The 19,341-nt window shown below is 47.7% G+C and overlaps 1 protein-coding gene across 2 annotated transcripts in view; it reads left to right on the forward strand.

Annotated features, from left to right (window-relative positions):
• The window catches only part of LOC118292038 (ephrin type-A receptor 7), a 125,175-nt gene that overhangs the window by 75,588 nt on the left and 30,246 nt on the right, over positions 1 to 19,341 (forward strand). For both annotated transcript variants that reach the window (XM_047330071.1, XM_035620685.2), the window contains exons 4-5: positions 4,186 to 4,341; positions 8,202 to 8,531. In XM_047330071.1, the coding sequence (XP_047186027.1) occupies positions 4,186 to 4,341; positions 8,202 to 8,531 (486 nt within the window). The remainder of the gene's footprint in view (positions 1 to 4,185; positions 4,342 to 8,201; positions 8,532 to 19,341) is intronic.

A 19,341-nucleotide genomic window follows, 5' to 3' on the forward strand; every position in this document is an offset into this window, starting at 1 on the left:
ACCATAAATTGATTCCCTTCCACCGAGGCAGAAGTCTATTAAAGTAATTTGTGAACTCATTGAAATGTAGATTCTCTGGCCTTTTAGTTTTTTACTCATTAGACGGTGAAACTTTTGCCATAACTCAATGTCATTTTTTTTTTTTTTTTTTATCATGAATATTTTACTATCACTTATCTGATTAGATTGATGCCAAGTTTTCTTTTCACATTTCAAATTGTATCCGACCGCTCCTCTCGCACTGCGCATATTCCCACTGTGGATGACCTCAGTCTCACTTACTGTCACCGTTTCTCTCGGTGACTCTCATTCGTATTCGCCGCACGACTGTGCTTATCTGTTTTTTCCTGCCTCTTGTCTATCTGTCCGTTCTCCCGCCCCCATCCGTTGTCCTTTCTTTGCACAGTAGGCGGCCTGCCGTCTCCCGTCCTCTCACTCACCATCTGTCTGTCTCTCGGTGTCTTTGTCTGTCCCTCCCCAACGGACTTGGCCTGTCGCTGCATAACTATACTATTACACCTCGAAGAAATATCTCTGAATGTGTGTGTGTGTGTGTGTGTCTGTGTACATGTGCTGCCCTGTTCCATTTCAATGGAGGCGCCCCGACGGCACACGGGACAAATTGATCAGTTGGTTTGCCAGCTGTCCTGGCAGATCTCTCCTTCTGTCCCTGTTTCTCCAACCTCCCCCTCTCCCCGATGCTCTCGTTTCAAGTTCAACTGGCATACCCTGACAATTAAAAGGCAAAGGAGGGATGAAAACCATTCCTCCTGATGACTGGGGTGGCGTTCCTCACGAGCACTTTCTTTTGTTCTCACAGTCGGATGCATTTTTAGAGATTCCGCAAATCTCCCCTTGGCAGATGGCTGCGAGCCCGTTTTGATTGACGCGACCTTGCCTGGCATTGGCTGTTGGCGGCCCCTCGAATGATCCCTTGCTGTGGAGAACGGCGGGCGCAATGCAAAGCCGGCCCCTTTTGTCATCCGAGCTGCTCATATTGTCTTGATACACCGCTATCATTAGACGCACATTTCCAAGGTGGGCTGGCGAAAATGCGTATCCACACTGAACTGAGGAGATAAGTCAGAATTGCAGCCAGCCACGGATATGGCTGGCCTGCTTTTAAGCACGATAGGTAGTAAGGGTGCAAAACCAATTCCTCCCCTCATAGACCTATGCATAATTTCGCCTTGATTTGGGCGCCGTTCATGCTTGATGTTGTTGGCGTGGTGAGGGAGGGACAGCGGCAGCGCGGTCAGGAACAAAGAGGGTCGACTTCAGCGTGTGCGCGTGAGCGAGAGGCTTTTGTCGACGTAATGACAGACATTAGAAAGTCGATTACACGATTCTCACAGCCTCCGGAACGCGACTCACGGGCAAACACGAGTACGCAGACACCAAAACACTCACTTGTCACTTTGGTCGGGGCCATGGAGAGGCTGGCGGAACCTGCTCATCAAAGTGTGGTGGCAGGCCCCCCCCCCTCTGTGTGTGTGTGTGTGTGTGTGTGTGTGTGTGTGTGTGTGTGTGTGTGTGTGTGTGTGTGTGTGTGTGTGTGTGTGTGTGTGTGTGTGTGTGTGTGTGTGTGTGTGTGTGTGTGTGTGTGTGTGTGTGTGTGTGTGTGTAAAATAAAAATAAAATGGGGGTCATGTTTTCACCCCTGTCCGTTTGTTGGTTGGTGGCCCATGTCAGAACCCGTTGGATTTTGCAGATCCGGACAAAGGGGTGGATCCAGGAGTGTTTTTATCTTTTAATCTCCATCATTAACATTGAGAGATTTGGCATTTATCGGGGGTTTTTTTTAGAGAATTTGTGTACTGCGGGGCATGTTGGAGGTGTGCGCTGTACCGAGAGACATTTCCAGTTGTGCTCGTGTCTCGATGAATGTTCGTGAGCATTTCAGGACAGCGGGTTCTGTGTTTTGTTTTTTTGCACCTGCTGCGTCTTTCCCGTCGCGCGCGTGGCCACGTCCTCTCCTCTCTGTATTGCCGACTGTGTTTCGAGTGCGACAGCGCCAGCGGTGGGAGACGCGGTGTAGCTACTTTTTTTTCTTTGCTCCTCTGACTGTTTAGCATGGTTCCACGCTCGTCAGTTTCCTCCCATATTTCAAATGCTGTCACATAATTCAACGGCTCTCCCGTTGCTGACAGGAAACGTCTGGACCTCTCGTTGGAAGAGCCACCGAGCCATTTGCGGTCCGTAGGCTAAGGACACGAATGACGTTTCTAAGATGTGTGCCAGACAGTCAAGGACATTTTCCCGTGAAATTAAAACAACTTTAACACGTCTGTGATCTCATTCTTTTAAATTGAGAGTAATCCCGGGTATTAAGGTACCAAACACAGGAGACAACCTGAATATTCTGGCTCGCCAAAGTGGCCTGATACAGGAAAACAACTGGCTCATATTGTGAATCATGCAAATATGTGACACACCACAGCAAGACTTTTTGTTTAAACATATAAACCTGTTATCAATACCAGCCATTCCATGTAAGCTAGTGTAACTTATACAAACTGTGTGAATGAATGTGTAAATCGCTAAATCGTCCCCTGCCCCCAAAGAAAACACCTCTCAATTCCAAAAACCATCATTGAATAATGAGGCCTCCCCTTCCAGTTGTCAAGGACGACGCACGATGGTTATGACTCAGATGCACAACTCGTACAACGGTTATGTCAGACGACGCAAACGATACCAAAAAGGGGTGAGGCCAAAAGACGAGGTGGAATAAATCAGGAGCGCAGATAAAAAAAAAAGCCCATAGTAGGAGTAATGCTGGAACGCTTGCACAAGGGACGAGGACGGACAGGAAGACGCAGACTAAATACACTGGGAGTGGAGGTAATTAGTGCACAGGTCAAACGCATTAGGGGGCGGGGCAGCCAATCACAGGAGCGGGAAACACACCGTGGCAGGAAGTGGGGATATGAAAAGAGAGGAGAGGTAATTAACACAAAATGAAGCAGGGAATAATAATAAATGTCAAAATAAAATACCACAGGACCTAAGGGTCAGGCCTAGACGTGACGCAAGTCACTTAAACCTGCGGACTTGACCATCGGGGGAAAAAGACGCCCTGTCTGGCTCTGTATTTTTAAGTGATAAAAATGTTGAAGTAAGATGAGAAAGACGGAATTAAAGGCAAACATTAAAAAAGAAAAAGTGATGAGGAATGAGCGAGGGGAACTAAAGAAAAGATGGCTGTATTATGCGAGGAGAAAGGGAAAGGAAGGTGGGTGGGGGGGGGGCCGTTAATGTAGACCTGCCATTAAGGATAGAGTCGCAGAAGAAGAGGGAGAGCGGAGCATCGAGCGCTTTCACACCCATTATCACCTGCTACAAAGGCGCGGCAGGCGGAAAATGGCGCCGCCGTAGAGGGGAGGGTTGTAAAATAACCCGTTCTGTTCTTCTGTGTGCGTTAGTGTCACAGATGCAATCGATAAGCTTCTGTAACGCGGCGCGCCTAAGGTCACGAGGGCTTATCACCCTCGCCCACATTCTTCTCGCCCTCTGTGGTCCCGAGTGCCCACTATAGATGGAAAGATGTTTGATGAAAAAAACAAAATGTGGGGAATGTGGGGGGGGGGGGGGAACTGAAAGAGAGATTCGGTTTTGCAGATTGCGTGCCTGCACACGGCCTCGGCTTGCAGGAGCCTTTGATGCCATTGGCCGAGGCCACTGATCACACGTAACGTGAGAATTGTTTGTCAGAGGGATTTCGGCTCCCCTACTTCCCTCCACTAATCCTATCTTTTATATCATCTGTACTTCCCCGTGGGTTCACTTGCTTTATTTATCTCTCTCTCTCTCTCTCTCTCTCTCTCATGCATTGAAAGGGAGATTAGAGTCCTTGTTGCTTTTTTTCTTTCTCAGGCTTTAAACTGTGGCCGTGCTCAGTGGCGTTTCCACGCAAAGAGCCGAAAATGCTTAGGTGACATGCAATGGATTTGTATTAACTATAAAAGAGCTGGACGATCTTCGTTCGGGTTCTGTGTAGTAAATATCTCATGGTTTGTAGGTGTGTTCTAACAATGTGTGATTCATGCGCTAATCCCCATGTGAATAAATCTCCTCAAAACGTTTTTTTAAAGGGATTTCCCTCGCTGAGATGAATGAATTATCATATTAGATATATTTCGCCGTAGCTGATGTGCTGTATATCTGTGTGTCCTCGCTCTCCAGCGTGTCCCGCCGGATCCTACAAGATGTCCTCCAGGCAGCAGGAGTGTTTCCCCTGCCCGGCCAACAGCGTCGCCGAGGAGGAAGGCTCTGTGGAGTGTGTGTGCGAGGAGGACCACTTCAGGACTCCCCTGGACACTCCCTCAGCGCCGTGCACACGTAATTAGATTATTTTTTTTTATTATTTATGATTGGTTATATTTATGCGCGCGGTGACCTTTCGGTATTCTCTCTCGTTCCTGTTACACGCGCCCTCTATCATCAAGACATTTTTGTGAGCAATTCCACGTCTGTAAGCCAATCATTATCTCACCCGCCCATTTAGCCTTTCATATATCCACTTTTGGCGTCCTCCATTTCCATAAAGGTCACTCTCCGCCCGCGGCTTACCTGTCCTTCACCCCGCATCGCCTTCGTCCTCGTCCCCTTTTCCCCATCTCATCAACCCTCCGTCTGACCTGCATCCACCTCCCCAGTCTGTGTCACACCAGCTATCACTTATTCCTCCAATCTCCAGCTCCTCCTCATCAACCATTTCAATGTGTCATCCCCCCCCCCCCCGACCTTCACCTCTCCTTCGCCTTATAGCCCTCCGCTAGGATCGAATCTTATCACCGTAAAGAAAAAAAACCTGTTCAACCTAAATTGTTGACCAGGAATTAGTCTGTCCCAAATAAAAGATGGAGGATATGAGTCTTTAGCTTCTCTGTTGTCCAGTGGCCAAACCTTTTAAAGCTACACACTCCAATTATGTTTTTGTTTTTTTGTTGTTATTTCCCTCTGATATTTGTTTGCCTTAATTAAAAAGTAGGCTTCTATTTTGAATGAACAGTGTTCAGACGTAGTTCAAAGATGATGCGGAGTTCAAGGATATTAGATGAAGCCTGCCCGCGTTGGAGGTGATCCTCCGCAGAGCAAACATCCTCAGGAACATACACATTATTTGATGTTGTAGGGTGGACTTTCCTGTAGCGGGCAAACCCTCCCGACCTGCGCTCTCACCCCGTTTGATTTCCTCCAGTCATAAGGACACATTATGCATCCATCCACTGCAGCCGTTTCGTCTGCCTCTTAACCTTTTATTAGCCCTCCGTCCTTCATTCCTCCCAACATTATGTCCATATTATGGATTCATCCAAAAAGCCCCATCACCCCATTTTCTCCCATCTCTTTTTGCTCAACCTTGTGCGTTCATCCACCGTTTCTCCTGACATTACTCATCCACTTTCTGCCATACATCCATTATCCACCTTTCCACCGGTCTGGCCCGTCTCCTTCTAACCACCTCCACTCCTCCTCTTTGACCCCCTGAACGCACACTTTCCTCCCCTCTCTCTCTCTCCGTCTGTCTCCTCAACTCCGCCGCTCATCACTCTTCTCTCTGCACTCTGCCTTCTCGCATTTGCCTTCCCCTTCATCCTTTCACCCGTTCCCAGCATTGCTAGTCGTCGTCTCTCTTCCCTCTGTCGAGCTGAAATCTCCACGCGGGGCAGCCCTATCGATCCCTGCATGGAGAACAGCCTGTTGATTTAGCCTAGTAATTAGATGGAGGAATAATGGGCTCAATATCCTGGCAGTACTCAGGGCAGCAAAACCATAAGGTCACTATGTCTGTCTGTGCATGTTTGTACACATGAGTGAGTGAGTGAGTGAGTGTGTGTGTGTGTGTGTGTGTGTGTGTGTGTGTGTGTGTGTGTGTGTGTGTGTGTGTGTGTGTGTGTGTGTGTGTGTGTGTGTGTGTGTGCGTGTGCATGTGTAAGTGTGCGTGTGCATGTGTAAGTGTGTGGTCATGGTAAGTGCATTGGAGGGGTTTAATTACAATATTGATCGCGGAGCTCCGTGATCCCTGTGTGATAGCATTTATAGCCACCTAATGACCACATTAATTACACTATTGATTCGGTAATTATGATCATCCCCGGATTTGCCTAATCCCACCGCCTGTGTACGGACGGAGAGAGCGAGAGCTTGATGAATGTAGCGTTTTAGGAATAAAAGGAAAAAGAGCGCATTAGCCAGATGAATGAGGTTTGATACGCACACCGTATTATCCCTGCAATTAAAGAATAATACAGGTGTACTTTTATTCTTCTCCTTTTGCCATTAATACCCGAGAAGCATCGTAGCCCTAGTGTGTTTATCACGGTCAAAAGCTACTGCTGTCTATCTGAAATAATAGACTCTTTTATTTCTTTTGAGAATCCTTTTGAAACGGTGAAAGAACGCCCTGCCACATGTTTGAGATGAGATTCATCCGGTAATTCTTGGTGACACGACTAATTACCATGGTTAATGGCAGCTATTTGCAAATTTTTCCATTACAACACACTATTAAATATTGCCCGGTGGCTGTGAAGAGGAAAAGTAAAACTTTGGAACGAGTGAAAGTAGTTCCCTCTGCGTTCGCCGTTGACAGAGTGGAACTACCGCTGACAGAACAATGACAGTAGCCTAATAACCAAAAAGGAAAAAACCTTAAAGTGATGCATAATGTTTCCCAAGCTAAGTTTCAGGAGGAGATTTTAAACTTCTGGGTTATGGAAAAGCATAAATGCAGATTCTTCATAGGGTTAGGGCAAAAAGTGACAAAAGTTTGGAGCAATTTTGAATTTTCTTCATGATATCGAGATATTAAAGCGCACATGTCCTATGAATAACTATTTTGCATATAAAGCAAGCATATACAGGCCACTCAAGACAACCTACCCATCCAAACTAACTGAAATGTGCCAGCAGGCAATGTTAGCTACAATTATATGCTTTTTGTCACAACCAACATACTTTTTCATCATGTTATTTCGATTAAATATTAATCAAATTCATCTTCATTGTTTAAGAAAAAGATAATAGCTGACTCAGATTTGAGTCATTATCTAATAATGTAACATTATTGTATTATTATAACGTGAAGTCATGGAGAAGTCATGGTGAAAGAGAAGGGGCAAGAGAGAGCTGAAGACTTGAAGTTTCGATAAGAGACTCTCAGATTTGAAGAGGAGAAGAGAGAGAAAAGGAAACCTAGAGGGAACGAGGGAGCGCAAGGCCGAGTAAGCACCAAAGTAGAGAGAGGGAGATGCGAATAAAAGGCCCAGCTGTGTCTACCTCTAGTGTTTTTTTTTGGCGGTGTGTGACGTGTGTCGGAGCGCGTCCTCACTTATTCATCACGCAGCACATGCACACACACATGCAAGGACACATGTAAAATTCATGGCCTTTAATGGACCTCAGCTCTATTTAGCCGACGTGCGCGAGGAGCTGCACGGGGAAAAGGCCCAGGTCAGCCAGGACACCGGCTCGGTGCTGAGATACACTCCTCTTTTTACAGCCCCGTTGAAAACGGGTACTGTATTTCTGTTTTTTTTTTAAAAAAAATTATGGTCTTTGTCGCATGCGGCGGTTGATTTCAGTTCGCTTTAGGGTTTTAAATCACATCCACTGTGAAGTTGGTTGATGGTATTTACACACGGCCTTACATCTGCAGCTCCAACTGCTCTATCAAATCAGATTGGTGCTGCAGGAGCGCTGAAAAGCCTCCTCCATGGCAACTCGCCTCCACTCACTGACGGTAAGTGGAGGTTTTGTTCCACAGATCGCCCGTTGACGTCGGCACACAATCGACTCGTTTTGTAAATCATGCTCTTGCACACAAAGCGATGCCCGAAAGAATGTGTGTTCTTTTATTTCCGTTCATTTACGAACACAGATACGCACCCCAATATTCACTCAGACATGTTTGTACAGACACGTTTCTACAGCTACAAAGATGACTACAAGCGGAGGCTTATTTCTTGAATTCGTTGTGTTCGTTGTATGTATTCCACAAATTTTCAGATCATTCTTCCAATTGAAATTGCCGGAGAACCGTTGCGGAGGCAGACCAGGGAATGCGTATTAGTCTGGTTCCCTTTTCCGTGTCTGTGTCTCGCCTTTTGTTTGCTTTCCAAAAACAAAGGCTCTTGAATTATTTAGAGATTAAACAACGATCCAAAGTACAATTTGCCTTTCTGTGTCCCTCTCAGGGCCCCCCTCCCCTCCCAGAGATCTGGTCTACACCCTGAAGCAGTCCACGCTCATCCTGGAGTGGGCGGCGCCGTCCGACACAGGCGGCCGGCTGGATCTGACCTACAGCGTGGGGTGCCGGCGGTGTCTCGGCGGGCAGTGCGAGCCGTGCGGGGCGAGCGTGGGCTTCGTGCCGCAGCAGGTCGGCCTGACGGAGAGGACGGTGACCGTGGTCAACCTTCTCCCCAACAGCAACTACACCTTCGCCGTGGAAGCCTTAAACGGAGTGTCGGAACTGTTGCCCAGCAAGAGGTTCTACGCGCAGGTCAACGTGTCGACGAGCCTCCCCGGTGAGTCACGGGTCGATCTTCGAGCATGGCCTCGCACGCGCCAGGGCCGCGCATATTTCAAATGTCACGTTGCAGCACAAAGTCTGCGCAGTAAGGGAACAGAACGGCAGCGGAGCGAGAATCAGGTCACGCTGCATTTTCCAAAAAGATGATGTGGCAAACGCACTCAATCGCGACAAACCGGCACACCCGCGCGTCCCTGAGATGCTTTATGCATTCAGACTATATTATGAGTGAGCTACATTAATTTTAAATCAACTTGCACTGCAAGGCGTTCTCAATTTCAGTATCTTACAGCTGGCTACGTTTTGAGGAATTCCATTAGGATCCTGCTAATGGACTTCCTTGCTTGATTTGACTGAATTTGACTGGAAAAAAAAAGAAGAAGGGGAATAAGAGTTTGTGAGAATTTGTGATAGTATTTCTGCTATTTTGCTATGGATTGTGTTGTGGGGAAATAGTATCTCTATTAATGGGTATGGTTGGTTCTCACAGCGTCTCATTATCAAGAAAAAAAATAGCCTCAATTATTAAATATGCAGGTTTTTTTCTATGGTAATTCACGCGGAAGATCTCTACTAAGGTTTTGGTTTGACATTAGTTGGGGAAGTTCAACGGGGGCGGGCTGCTTCTGCCCACACACACATACACAGAAGAAAAGCATATAAATATTCACCTATACATGTACACACGTGCAGGTACTGTAATGTGTATATCCCCCCTTTACATATATACATGTATGTACATTCAAAAGACACCATGCTATTCTAAAATTCTTGTTATTCTTACGATATTATCTTCTAATGTATTCCTACAGCTACATGCAGTATAGCACACGTGGCATTCAAAACCAATTGTGCATCCCATGGAGTGACTTTCATTCGTGCGCATGCTAAGTAGCACAAACTCATTCTACACACTCCTTCCCCGTACTGACAGCCGCGCCTGTCGATAGAGCGAGGAAAGTCTCGCTGGTGGAGGTGATCTCATTTTCATCAGCAGAAGTCTTCAGCAGGCCATTAGCCGGCGGCTTAAAAAAGCATTTTGCCGACCGGCGCTGCAACAACACTATTTGGGGGAGCTCAAGTGTGAAAAAAGACCAAACACACCCCTATGTACAAAATAATATATATACATTACATTACCTACATTAAGGCTTGAACACCCACAGACCCATACATTTACCTGTCATACCCACTGTGCACACTTTTTAAAGCTCGTTCATTTGTTCCCAAATCTTTCATCTGAAAGCGATGAAAGAAATAAAAGGGTCTGACGACGGAGTGCATAATGAAGCAAATGAAGTATAAGAGCGGAGAGAAACGGCACAAGGAGGAAGCGGGTGATGGAGAAGCTGTGAAAAAAGTGAGAACGGCAGAGTGTGTTGATGCCACTAACAGGAAATTAGCTCAGATAAATCTGTTGCATAATGAATGGAGAGCTCTGGGGGGGGGGGGTATATCAGGATTTGAGTTTTTTTTAATTGGTGTGTTGAAAGCAGGATTCATGACGGAAATGTGCATCTGTCCGTACAAAGACGGTGGATGTAAGTAGATTAGCGGTTGGGTATTTATAATAGTTATGAGCATTGGTGACCCTCAGTCCTCTTGATGACCAACTGTAACTGTTGTGTAACATCTGGACCACATACAGTCGGTGGAATGAGTGGTGGAAGGACGGATAGCGTGACATCTTTGTGGTACCAGAGACTTTCCGATGGGAGACTTGATCAGAGAAATAGGTCTAAATATAAAATTTAAAACAGGGGCCTCCACTAATAATTTTACATAAATGAATCAGGTTTTGCCGATGATGCAAGTTTATCCCAAATTTGCGTCCGGTGCGCACTTTTTAAATCGTGGCATCACTACAATAACTGGAGTTCATTGATCCTGTGTTATTTGGAATGTCAATGTACAGATGAATGTGAAGTCACTGTTGTGGTGTGTGGCTCTGAGGATCCCCCCCCCTTCATCTGACATCAGTTGGATTCTGTGATAGAAACGGCTGACGGTAACTTTTGCTAACAAGCCACAACTCAGCCAACTCCTGCTGCCCAAAGGGATTTAGCTTCGCTCAAGGTGAGGGACACTATATCAGAAAAAGGACAAACCTGCGGTGATTATTTTTCCCCCGTGCCCGCACTTCTTTCAACCTCCCCCCCCCCCCCCCCCCCCCCCCCCCCCCCCCCCCCCCCCCCCTTATCTCTCCTCCCCTGTCCGTCTGTCATGTCAGCAGTTGCCATGGCGTTGATTTGTGGTTATTGCGGGGCATCAGAGTGCGAGTTGTCCCTCTAACCATGTCATCCGGAGGGATTGGACAAGGGGTTAGGAGAGTGTGTTTGCAGGGGTTTCAGAAGACTTTGAGACTTCCTGTGTCGGGGAGGATTTACACTGACATTTGGTGTGAGGTGTTTAAGGGTGTGCGTGTGTGAGTGTGTGTGTGTGTGTGTGCGTGCGTACGAGAGAGGGTTCCAAAAAAATGGTACCTGATCTTGAAATGCGTGTCTTCTGTCACATGCGCTTTTATTAAAAAGGCCAAAGGATCTATCGCAGATCAGCAGCTACCCAACTAAAGACTACATGAATCGGCTCGCCTCGGTGGAGAGCTCCTCCCTCATGGGGTGCCAGTGTGAATATCTGTGTGTGGATGTGTGTTTGTTAGAGGGCTGCAGTTCAGTTGGATCATGCATGGGATGTATTTTCATTCACTTTGTTGGACAGCATCACCCAACCATGCTGACCAGATTAGGACGAGATTAAATCTCAAGGTAGACGACATTTTGCAGATGAAAATATGAGAGGCTTATTATCAGGTTAAACCAAGGTCCCCTGAAAAATAGATGCAAAATTAAAATTAAGTTTAATCTTCCTCCTATTCTCATCAATGTATTGCTTTAGCTCCCTATCTGATTCTGTATTGATTATGCACAGTAAAAACAAAACATAAATGGCATCAATAATCCATATCTGATCCAAAGAAATGAACACTGCTGCTATTCTGAAATGCGATGTCTGGTATTATCTGTTGCCATGGGAAACGGAGTAAAACATTCAGGGAAATGTGGACAGATCCACAGTGTTTCCTCAACTGCTGCCCAAAATTAAATTTCATAAGGACTGTGTGTGTGTGTGTGTGTGTGTGTGTGTGTGTGTGTGTGCTTGTGTCGTATTTTCTCAGAAGACACATTTTATAGGAGTACTGTTGCGGGCACGGGACTGATCAGAGCCTCTGTGCACTGTGAAATTAGATGGACCATGCAGGCATAATGGCCAGAAATTCAAGTGCAACCAGGTCAGCCCCGGAATTGAAAAAAAAATAATAAAACACCCCTGCACAGACCTCCACCCTGTGTACGTACGTGTGTGGGTGCCTCCACACCGAGACTCTACACCATCAAAACTCACTGACCTTTATGAATACTGCAGCAGGGATTTGGAACAAAGCTAACACACACCAGCGCGCGCACACACACACGCACACACACACACTCTCACACACACACACACACACACACACACACACACGTTCTCTCACCCTCTTTCTCTCTTGCCACCTCATCATCACTTTATTACTTTCTGCTTTTTTTATCCTGCTCCCTCCCACTGTATCCTCATCTCTTCTTCTTTCTTTTTTTGACCCTCCATTTCCTCCCTCATTTCCCACACCGTATCCTTTCCTCCCTAACACCACACTATTCCTGGATGGTAATATCTCTCCCTCCCTCCTTCCCCCCGCCTCTCCATCCACGACCACCCCTTCGAACCGTCCTCTCTTTCTCTCGCCCCCTGTCATGACACAATCTCCGCTGCCCTCTTCTCGTTCACCTCGGCTCCTCTCGATCCTCTCTGCAACTCCTTCCCCGTCCTCACTGTACCGCATTTGTTTTTCTCGGCACGATAAGCTTGTTGACAACGGGTGGCATGGTTTAGCTGGAAACTGAGGGCCAGGAAAGCCTGAGGATTTAAGGGCACAGTCTGACTTCGGGGGGAGAAGGTGCTTCTGGTTGCTCTGTTTTGGCCGAGAGTCTCAACCACACACACACACACACAGACACACAAGCCATATACTAAGATGTTTCATCGGAGGAAAAGCTTCCGAAATAGCATTTTAAATCTCGTAGCATTAATATCCATTAAAACCAAATACAAATTGAATTCTTCCAAAGTATCTCCCCCCGTACTGGATGCTTTAACGTACACGGCGGAAGAGGGGATTTCTCCCAGACGGACGGGGCTTTATCAGGACTCTCCAGGCCCCCAAGAGGAACGAGGGAGGTTTGCACGGTGTGTCAAGGATGGATGGCTGGATAAAAGGCAAGAGGGAGTGGGGGGATAGAAACTGGAATTGCGTGAGGAGATGGGGCGTGGGGCGGGTAAACGGGGGGGATCAGTTTTGCCCAGGGCTCATGGGGCCCCTTATCCAGCTGTGGATTAGGGATGCACACATGGATATGTGTGTGTGTGTGTGTGTGTGTGTGTGTGTGTGTGTGTGTGTGTGTGTGTGTGTGCGTGTGCGTGTGTGTGTCCGCTCTTAGTGCACCGTGCCATGTGTGTATGACACCACTTTGACTCTGTGTACTTGGCCATGCTTGCATGCCGCACGCTCTGTGCATTACCTCATGCTTGATTTGTGCAGGATGCAGTAATGACGTCTTGCCTCGGCATTGTTCCATATATGTACATTTCTGTGTGTTCTGTGTGTGTGTGTGTGTGTGTGGGGGGGGGGGGGGGTAATCAAAACACACTTGGGTTGAATGTCTTTGCCCCCAGTGGTCAATCCAAAGCCCTTTAGCTGAGGCGGAGAAGAAGAGGGGGATGCAGCATGGCTGTAGGGAGGCAGTGGAGGTGCGGGTCAGGGGAGGAGGAGGGATTGGCATTTCAATATCCTGAGAGGATTACTGGCCGAGCTTTAGATGGCTGGTCCCCGTGGAGTTACATGGGCCTGGAAGAGTTGGGGAATAAAGGGAGAAGAGGAGAGGGGGATGAATATAGAAGTGGAGGGATGGGGGATGAGGTGAGAGATGTAGCATTTTGAGCCCAATGCCTTGTTGGGTGCAGATCACAAGAAGGCAGACGAGTACATCATGGATTTACATGTGCATCGAGAATGACGTTTTTTTTGTGCGTGAACTACATCTGGAGTTATCTGGCGCTTTAATCGAAGCGAGCATGCGGGAAAGCTGAATGTGTGCTGTGCTGTAAATTCTCGGGTGTGAGTTGAGCTCAGGAGATGAGGAGGACACGTGAATCCTTGTGAGCCGAGAAAGGCCAAAGGAAAATGAGCAGAAGTACCTCAGGTCGCTGGAGCACACCGGCTGTTCCCCGCCTCCTTCCATCGACAAGCATCCTTGAACAAGACACTGAGCGGAGTTGCTCCCGACGTCCGACACAAAATCAATATAGAGGAAATATCCTGACTTTTCATCCTCAGTTTGGATCAAGCGCAAGGAATTTTGGACCCCTACATTTCCAATAATGCGACTTGATATTTTATTAGACGGCCCTACGGTATGCCCGTCAAACCTCAACAGATGTTTAGGTCTCAAACGAAAAGCAGGTATGATGCAGGGGACATAATCAGGGCATTATCTGCTCATCTTAAAGCTCCCTTTACCACAAATGATCATTTTCGTTTAGCTGTTGTCAGGTGAAGTAGTACGTCAAGTGGACGTATGGAAAATTGGTGGACTGACCCTTTAATGTAACGTAAAGTAAGTTGAATATTTGAATGCTGAAGGAAGACTGAAAAAAGAAAAATACTTTAATTGGCAACACACAAATGAATATTGTTTGTTCAACTCAAAGTTAACAAGTTAAGACAGTTGATAACTATGGGTTGTTGTTTTTTTTAAGTTGGTAACCAATTTTCAGAAGAGAGGCTGAACTACATCCGGCACCTTGTGATTTTCTCTAAGAGCTCTGAATGAGTCCTCTGACACCTTTCAGGTTGACTGCTTGAATATTTATTGGTTTGAGCGTGAATTAATTTGGGATCACACCTTCGCTTCATCGTGACGGGGGGAAAAAAAACTGCCGGGTGATGTTTACTCTTTCCTTCACGGATTGAGCCTCGCCTGTCAAAAGTACAAAACAAGTACTTTGTCATTTGGTTTCCAATTGCCTCTTCACCTCCCTTCATCTGCTTCGCCTCCTCTCCCCTCGTCGCCACCCCCAGCCCTCCGCATGGAGGTGTTTGGATCCTTCTTTCTTTCCTCCTTTCTTTTTTTGCCTCCTTAATTAGAAGTGATGGGAAGGTGAGGCTTCAGCAGGCACCAAATGAATAGAGTCATCAAGCTACTTTTCAGGACTATATCCCGGCCACTTAAGACGCTTTGTCACCCTGTGATGGAAATTTTAATTGCCCATCTCTTGGCTTATAATTGGAGGCTATGAAGAGGCATTTTGGGGCCTTTAGTGTGTGTGTGCGCGCGTGTGTGTGTGTGTGTGCGCGCTCCATATATATGGATTCACAGGCGGTTTCTTGTTGTTCTGGGAATCTTGGTGTTGACTCGCGAACAAAATGCACATCTTTAGCCACGAACCCCCTCCGGGAGGGGAGAGAAAACAGGTGAACGCATAAACTCTCATTGTCGTAAAAGAGAAGTTGAAACTTGAAAATCTCTCATTTTCTCCGAACAATGCCTCGTCTGAGGTCTTTATCTCGCCGCCGTCGAGAGAGCGCTCTGCTGTGTTTGTGCGTCGATGCCATCTTTTGTTGTTGCGGTGGTGGTGGTGAGTGTTGCAGGAGGAGAGGAGAGGAGTGGGGGGGGCGGGGCGGGTTGGCGGCGCCCTGCCGTGTGAGAGAGGGAGAGTAGCGTGGAGACGCAGCTGTCTTCGTGAACGCCGGCGTCTCGCTCTCTGATACAACAGTGGGTGGGAGGCATGACAGTTGAGCTCATCAGACCAACATTTGCACGCGGGCCCACGCCTCGTCGACACGATTTCCATGCGCTTGTCTGGGAAAAGAACAACAACATTTACAGTATATTTTTGGCGTGAGACTTTGTGTATAATTACAGGGTTTTTTTCATCGGCGCTGAAAACACAGTGTGTCCTTGTCTCACAATACACCGTGTACGCTCTCGTGTGATCACCCGCGTCTCTCAACACGTTTGCCTGCACGCGAACTATGTCGGGGGTAAAGGAAAGTGGATATTCAGGTGTGTGCGAGTGTGCGTTTCCTCTCCTTTGGAGTCCGCCGGCGCCGACCGGCGTTGCCTCACGCTTTTAGCCAAACTCCTGCAGCAGGCTTGGGTCAGCCACTCACTGTGTGTGTGTGTGTGTGTGTGTGTGTGTGTGTGTGTGTGTGTGTGTGTGTGTGTGTGTGTGTGTGTGTGTGTGTGTGTGTGTGTGTGTGTGTGTGTGTGTGTGTGTGTGTGTGTGTGTGTGTGTGTGTGTGTGTGGCCTGTGTTTCTTTTATTTGTTAGAGTCTCCAGACGGAGGCTGTCTGGCTTATTGGACGTGTCGTGATCAGACCATGCCTTTGCCTTTAGGCTAAAGCGCACTGGGCCCGCAGAGTGCTCGGGAAATCCGTCGGGGTGCAGCTGTCAAGAGCAAGTCGGCCCCGTCCGCTCTCGAGATGCCAGTTGAACAACAATTTTCCAAGATCATCGAAGGTCGAGCCAAGACTTCATGGCAACTTTTTGACAGGCAGCAACCTTTCTTTTTCTCAGCAATCCCCCTTTCGATCAAATTGGACGAGAAGCACTAAAGTCCATCTATTTTCAGTCTTTAATTGCATTCATTTCTACATTGTTATGGCGCAAAAGGTGCTCCGCCAATTCATTACCAGCTTGTAATCAGGGTTTGCTTCTGTGATTTTTGCACAGCTGTGTCATTTTGATCAGGCCCTTTTGAATAATGCCGTACAGCGAGGTTCTCTTTGTCCCGCTCGCTCGTCCGCTCGCTGTTCTGGTCTTTTTTTTCTTTCTCTCGCCCGCCCACCTACTGACTGACACATTTAATCAGGCAATCACTGAGACTCTCTTCTCTGCTACACACCTAGACGCCAGTAGACAAACACACACACACACACACACACACACACACTCATGCCCACGTAGTTTAGATGGTAATGCCCTTTCAACGTGTTTTTCTCTGCACCATTCCTCCCCCTCATAGATAAAAATATCCATGTGTGTGTGTGTGTGTGTGTGTGTGTGTGTGTTACACCAAGAAAAGAATCATTCCCTCTAAACACCTCACCCTCCCCTTTTTCTCCCTACACCGATCTGAATGATAATAACCACAGATAATACCCGTCCCTGCTCGCCTCGCCTTCCGATGCCGGCTCCTGGATGATATCATTTTTTTTATTCCTGTCCCTGTCCCCTGCCGTCGCTCTCCCGTTTGCTCCCGCTAATTGTGTGTATGTCGGTGTGTTAAGGATGAGGCCTCCAGGTGGTTCGGCGGCTGACAGGTTTGCCAGATAGCGCTCCGCCGCTGGGGCAGGCTGATCGCCGCAGATTAAAACAGCAAGAACCTCGGCGGGATGCTGAGACCTGGGTGGGGCGTCGCTGCTCTCATACACGACGTCAGTAGATTAGGACGCGGCCGCGTGCGCGCACATGCAATCGCCCGGCGAATACTCAAACACAGATGTTGTGATTTCGAACAGAATTTTTCGGAGCACATTGTTGGACATGTTTGAAGATGCTTGTACATACCAGCTCTCTTTGGTCAGACACCTTCAAATGTATCACATCTCGCAGTGACTGGGTGTCAATAAGGAAAAGTGTGGTTTTGTACACATCAGTGCTATAAAAATGGCATCTTCTTTTCTTACAACGTCCAGCAGATGATCAGTAAATGCATCGATGTAGTATTCATTTTCTTATGAGCTTTTTCTCCCCCAAAATTGAACTAGTAGACATAATTTACTGTAAAGTAAAAATGAGGCGAAATAGTGGAAAGAAACGTAACCACTACCAACTACTTTGAGGACCCTCATTAAAGACGTGCACGTTCAAACGCTCCTTCCACCGGGATTTCGGAACCGTTGACAGGAAAACGCTTGTGGCAGTAGGTGGATGAAAAAGCCCCAGGGACGGCCCAACCAGAAGAAACTTAGTGTTCCCCCCTCCTCTGCTGTCAGTCGCGTTTATCGCTTCGCTATCCGTTTAACCCCAGGTAGAAGCCAGGGGGTGGTGAACCCAGAGGGAACGGCGCTCTCGCTCCCTGTTTACCCTTTGAACATGAGCGGGCCTGACAGATACAACTCTCTCCATCATCCCCGCCTCCAGCTTGTCTCTTCACCCCGTGCACACTCCCTCTCTTCAGTGTGCGTGTAACGTTGCACATGTGGCAGAGATGGTAAGAAGTGGAACAAGGAGACCCCCCCCCCCACACACACACACACACACACACACACACACACCCTTCCTAACAAGATGGATGTCATCTCAGCAGAGGCACAAACCGGCCTGTGGGGAACAGTGGCCGTTTCCCCCGAGAACCGTGATGGAGCTGTGTCGAGTAAAGGGAGCGATAAGGAGATTGAGACGTGGTTAGAGAGTCTCCAGAGCGAGGGGCGCGTGGAAGTTGAGGAAGAGAAGGATGGAAAAAGTCAAAATGACCGCGGGGACGTTCAGCCGCGCTCGTGCCGTCGAACCCCGGGAGGGAGCAGCTCCTCTGCCTGTCTCCTTTGATAACGAAACAGAGATGCCACTTGCACCGCAGCTGCCTCGGCGCACGAGGGCCCACAGCGGCCATTTTGTGCCAAGATCTATTCATAGATCTACCTGCCATAGACACCTATCAGAATCAGATATTGAGAACGAACAGGCTTCGCAAGGTTGGAGGCCCATTTTTCGATTGTTCCGAGTCGTGGTCACGATCTAAAAGACTGTGCGTCCCAAGTAACTGACAACAAATACCCGTGCTCCTACTCACAGCTCGCGTGGAAGTTTTGACCACTCAGAGGAACAGCTGTGCGCTGCCCGTTTGCCACTGCGTGCCAAATTCTCTCCGTTCCACTTCTTCATGTCTCACTCTCATCATCGCGTCCCTTCGACGTTTATAGACCATTATCTGTGCCAGCGACTGTTATGTGTGGCTGTGCGGGATCTTATCGGAGGCTGTGTGTGTCTTTGTGATGAGAGGGCCCATCCGCGTGTCTGCCGTGTGATGAGGCTTTGAAAACATCTGCGGCGCACCGTGGATGGAGGGGCTTGTTGCCCTCAAGGCTTCACCTCTTCTTCTATCCGACTTGAAGACAATCATTGTGCAATTGTGTGTGTGTTGATGAATGTGCGAGCGCAAAAAGCCATTTCAGACTGCTGTCAACATTGATTTGTTCCTCTCAAATTCAGAGCCAGACCCAACACAACTCACCGATTGCTGCCGTACACTCTTGTGTGTGTGTGTGTGTGTGTGTGTGTGTGTGTGTGTGTGTGTGTGTGTGTGTGTGTGTGTGTGTGTGTGTGTGTGTGTGTGTGTGTGTGTGTGTGTGTGTGTGTGTGTGTGTGTGTGTGTGTGTGTGTGTGTGTGTGTGTGTGTGTGAAGTTTCTTGTGTGTGTCTAAATTTCTTCTTGGACATTGATGGTCAGAGGTAATTCTTGAGATGACGGTGACGCTTGAATTGAGGCACGAGAGGCGATGATTCTCCGCTGAGGCTCTTAAAAACAGGGCGCCGGGTCAATGTTCGTCGTCGGCATGCATTCGAGAAGAAACTGACACAGACAAGGAAATGTACAGACTTCATATAGCAGCACATGGGGTAACACAAATAACACATGAGGCACCATAACTTGTTTCCTTCCTTACGCAGACACAGAATCCAAGGAAAGTATGTTACCTGAAGAAGGTCC

This window comes from Scophthalmus maximus, chromosome 22 (genome assembly GCF_022379125.1).
Source record: "Scophthalmus maximus strain ysfricsl-2021 chromosome 22, ASM2237912v1, whole genome shotgun sequence".
Classification (NCBI taxonomy): domain Eukaryota; kingdom Metazoa; phylum Chordata; class Actinopteri; order Pleuronectiformes; family Scophthalmidae; genus Scophthalmus; species Scophthalmus maximus.